Source organism: Propithecus coquereli, unplaced genomic scaffold (genome assembly GCF_000956105.1).
Source record: "Propithecus coquereli isolate 6110/MARCELLA unplaced genomic scaffold, Pcoq_1.0 Scaffold479, whole genome shotgun sequence".
Taxonomy (NCBI): Eukaryota; Metazoa; Chordata; class Mammalia; order Primates; family Indriidae; genus Propithecus; species Propithecus coquereli.
Window position 1 is genome coordinate 328,152 of NW_012150607.1, and position 2,429 is coordinate 330,580.

Consider the following 2,429-nt stretch of genomic DNA (forward strand, 5'->3'; position numbering starts at 1 on the left):
TAAAAGATTGAAAACCATAAAGTTAAAAATAATCAGGTTACCTCTTTAAAGTAACAGTCCATTGGTGATTTCGTAATAATTTTTCAGTGAAGTTTTACCATTTGAGCTGTTTACTTGGATTATGTACATTTATCTTATGTATTCCCTACTTAACAGTTTATTTGAGAAGATATACAACATATTTTAAAATTCCAAGATCAAATAGACAAATAAGCACACTAAAACAGGGGAAATCCTAGGGGTGCTACCATACCAGGAAAAGCCTCTCTGAGAGATAACATTTAAGGAGAAGCTTCAAAAAGAGATACAGGCAAGCTTTGTGTGGTTTCAAGGAGGAATGCCCAAAGAGACGGAGGGGATGAAAATTGTAAAGGTGCTAAGGTGAGAACATATTTTGAAGCTTAAAGAGTAATAAAAGGACAATGTGCCTAGAAGACAATGTCCATGGGGAAAGTGTTAGGAAGGGAAGTTCCAATATGTGATGACGTAGGGTCGTGTAGACTAAAGGAGAGATTCGGTTATATTTCTATGAATGGGAAGCCAGATGGAAATCTGAATCAGGCAAAGTGATGATGAGACATGGGTTTAAAAATAATGATTCTGAGTCCTGGGTAGGAAACAGAGAGTAGAAGACAGAAGAGTAACACAGAAGCAGAGAAACTGCTTAGGAGGCATATCACCCACTATGCCACAATTCCCTTTTGAAAACATCAAGATGATGTTTCTCAGATTGCATTTCCACTACCATACTTACAGCACTTAGAATGATTCCAAATGTTTTCCACTGCTTGAGAGATACTAACCTTCCCAACTGACCTTCCATTTTCACTTGTAAACAGATTTCTTAATAACAAAATTCCAATTAAAAGCCAAACATATGACTTATATTAAAATATGACATAAAGATTTTCAAATTTTTGTAAATTTAATGGCATTAACTTTCAATCACTCACATAACACTTTCAAAAATCTTTCATGAATTCGACATGTGTAGGCCATAAACCTACTTTTGTTGTTGGAATCTTTATGTTTTTTTGTTTTCCAGATATAAAGATAATGCTATGAAATTATCAAGAATTCAACATGATCAGCTAACAAAGCCCCTGGACCGAGCAGTCTTCTGGATCGAGTATGTCATGCGCCACAAAGGAGCCAAACATCTTCGGGTTGCAGCCCACGACCTCACCTGGTTCCAGTACCACTCTTTGGATGTGGTTGGGTTCCTGCTGGCCTGTATGGCAACTGCTATATTCATCGTAACAAAATGTTGTCTGTTTTTTTGCCGGTTATTTACTACAGCAGGAAAGAAGAAAAAAACGGAGTAATTAGATCTAGACCTGATCATGCCATAATAAAGAGGAGTCCCATGGAAGAAGGCGACCCAAGTCCCGGTGGACGTGCCAGCCTTTAGGTGCTCTAATGTACCTGTTGAAGAACAGGGAAAAATGAAAATATTTATCTTTTCACTGATCTTTCTTTAGTTAATTTGTTCTGCATATCAGATGGAGATACAAGTCCTTAGTGACGATTTCCCTGGATTATTTTCTCTTCTCCTGATCTGTCTCACGGCTGGGTTTGTCATCCTAGACCTCAGTTGGTGAGTCATCTATGATGTCTGAATTTGCAGAAGATGGTTTCTCGGATCACCTACAGGGTGTAATAAATAGTTCCACACTCAGAGAAGTCATGTCTTCTTCTTGCCCCTCCCACTATCTGATGTTACGTACCAGGTGACAGCAAGGACCCACAATCATACTAGTGTCTTAGACACGAAGTGAGGTAAAATCTCTCTTATCATGTATCATCCATATCACCTTGTCAATCCTCATGTTTGCAGTTGTTCCTTATGCCATTCATCAACTGGTCAGTAGTGGCATTCTCTGTTTTTATAAATCTACTGCCAAAGCTTTGCAATTACATAAATAAATATAAACCTTCCATCTTTTTACATCACCCCAATTCCACAAGAAGTAGGTCGATGACTATGTCACCCCTCTTCCCATAGATACGGAAGGGTAAAATTGGGAGTGGGGAATATGTAACAGTGAAAGACCGAGAAAAGTTGAAATGTATTGCAAGGTATCTCTTTAAAATCTCCCCCACTCTTTTTGAGAATTAAAACCTCCATGCCTGTGCCAGGCCAGTGGTCAGGAGGGGCAGAGAAGTGTCCTTTGGTCTTTGTACCACAGGACATGGCTCAATGGAACTGTCCATGCAGCGGTCATGAGATTGTCTTTGCTGGAAATGGCATTGATCAGAACCATCAACTATAGTTAAATAGCAATACCTTGAAGCTGAATACCCTTCCTTTAAAAGCTCTGTATCTTTGCTCTATTTGCAAATTATATGCATACTGAGAAACTATTATAAAATATATTTCAAAAAACACAATTCAATAGGCAAATAAGCAAATCAAAAATGGTCTAAGG

At 38.2% G+C, this 2,429-nt stretch overlaps 1 protein-coding gene across 1 annotated transcript in view; it reads left to right on the forward strand.

Annotated features, from left to right (window-relative positions):
- LOC105819290 (UDP-glucuronosyltransferase 2B18-like) overlaps nt 1-1,695 on the forward strand; it is a 30,339-nt gene extending 28,644 nt beyond the window's left edge. The window contains exon 6 of the mRNA XM_012655496.1: nt 1,046-1,695. Coding sequence (XP_012510950.1) covers nt 1,046-1,325 — 280 coding nt within the window. The 3' untranslated portion in view covers nt 1,326-1,695. The remainder of the gene's footprint in view (nt 1-1,045) is intronic.
- The last annotated feature ends 734 nt before the right edge of the window (nt 1,696-2,429 follow it).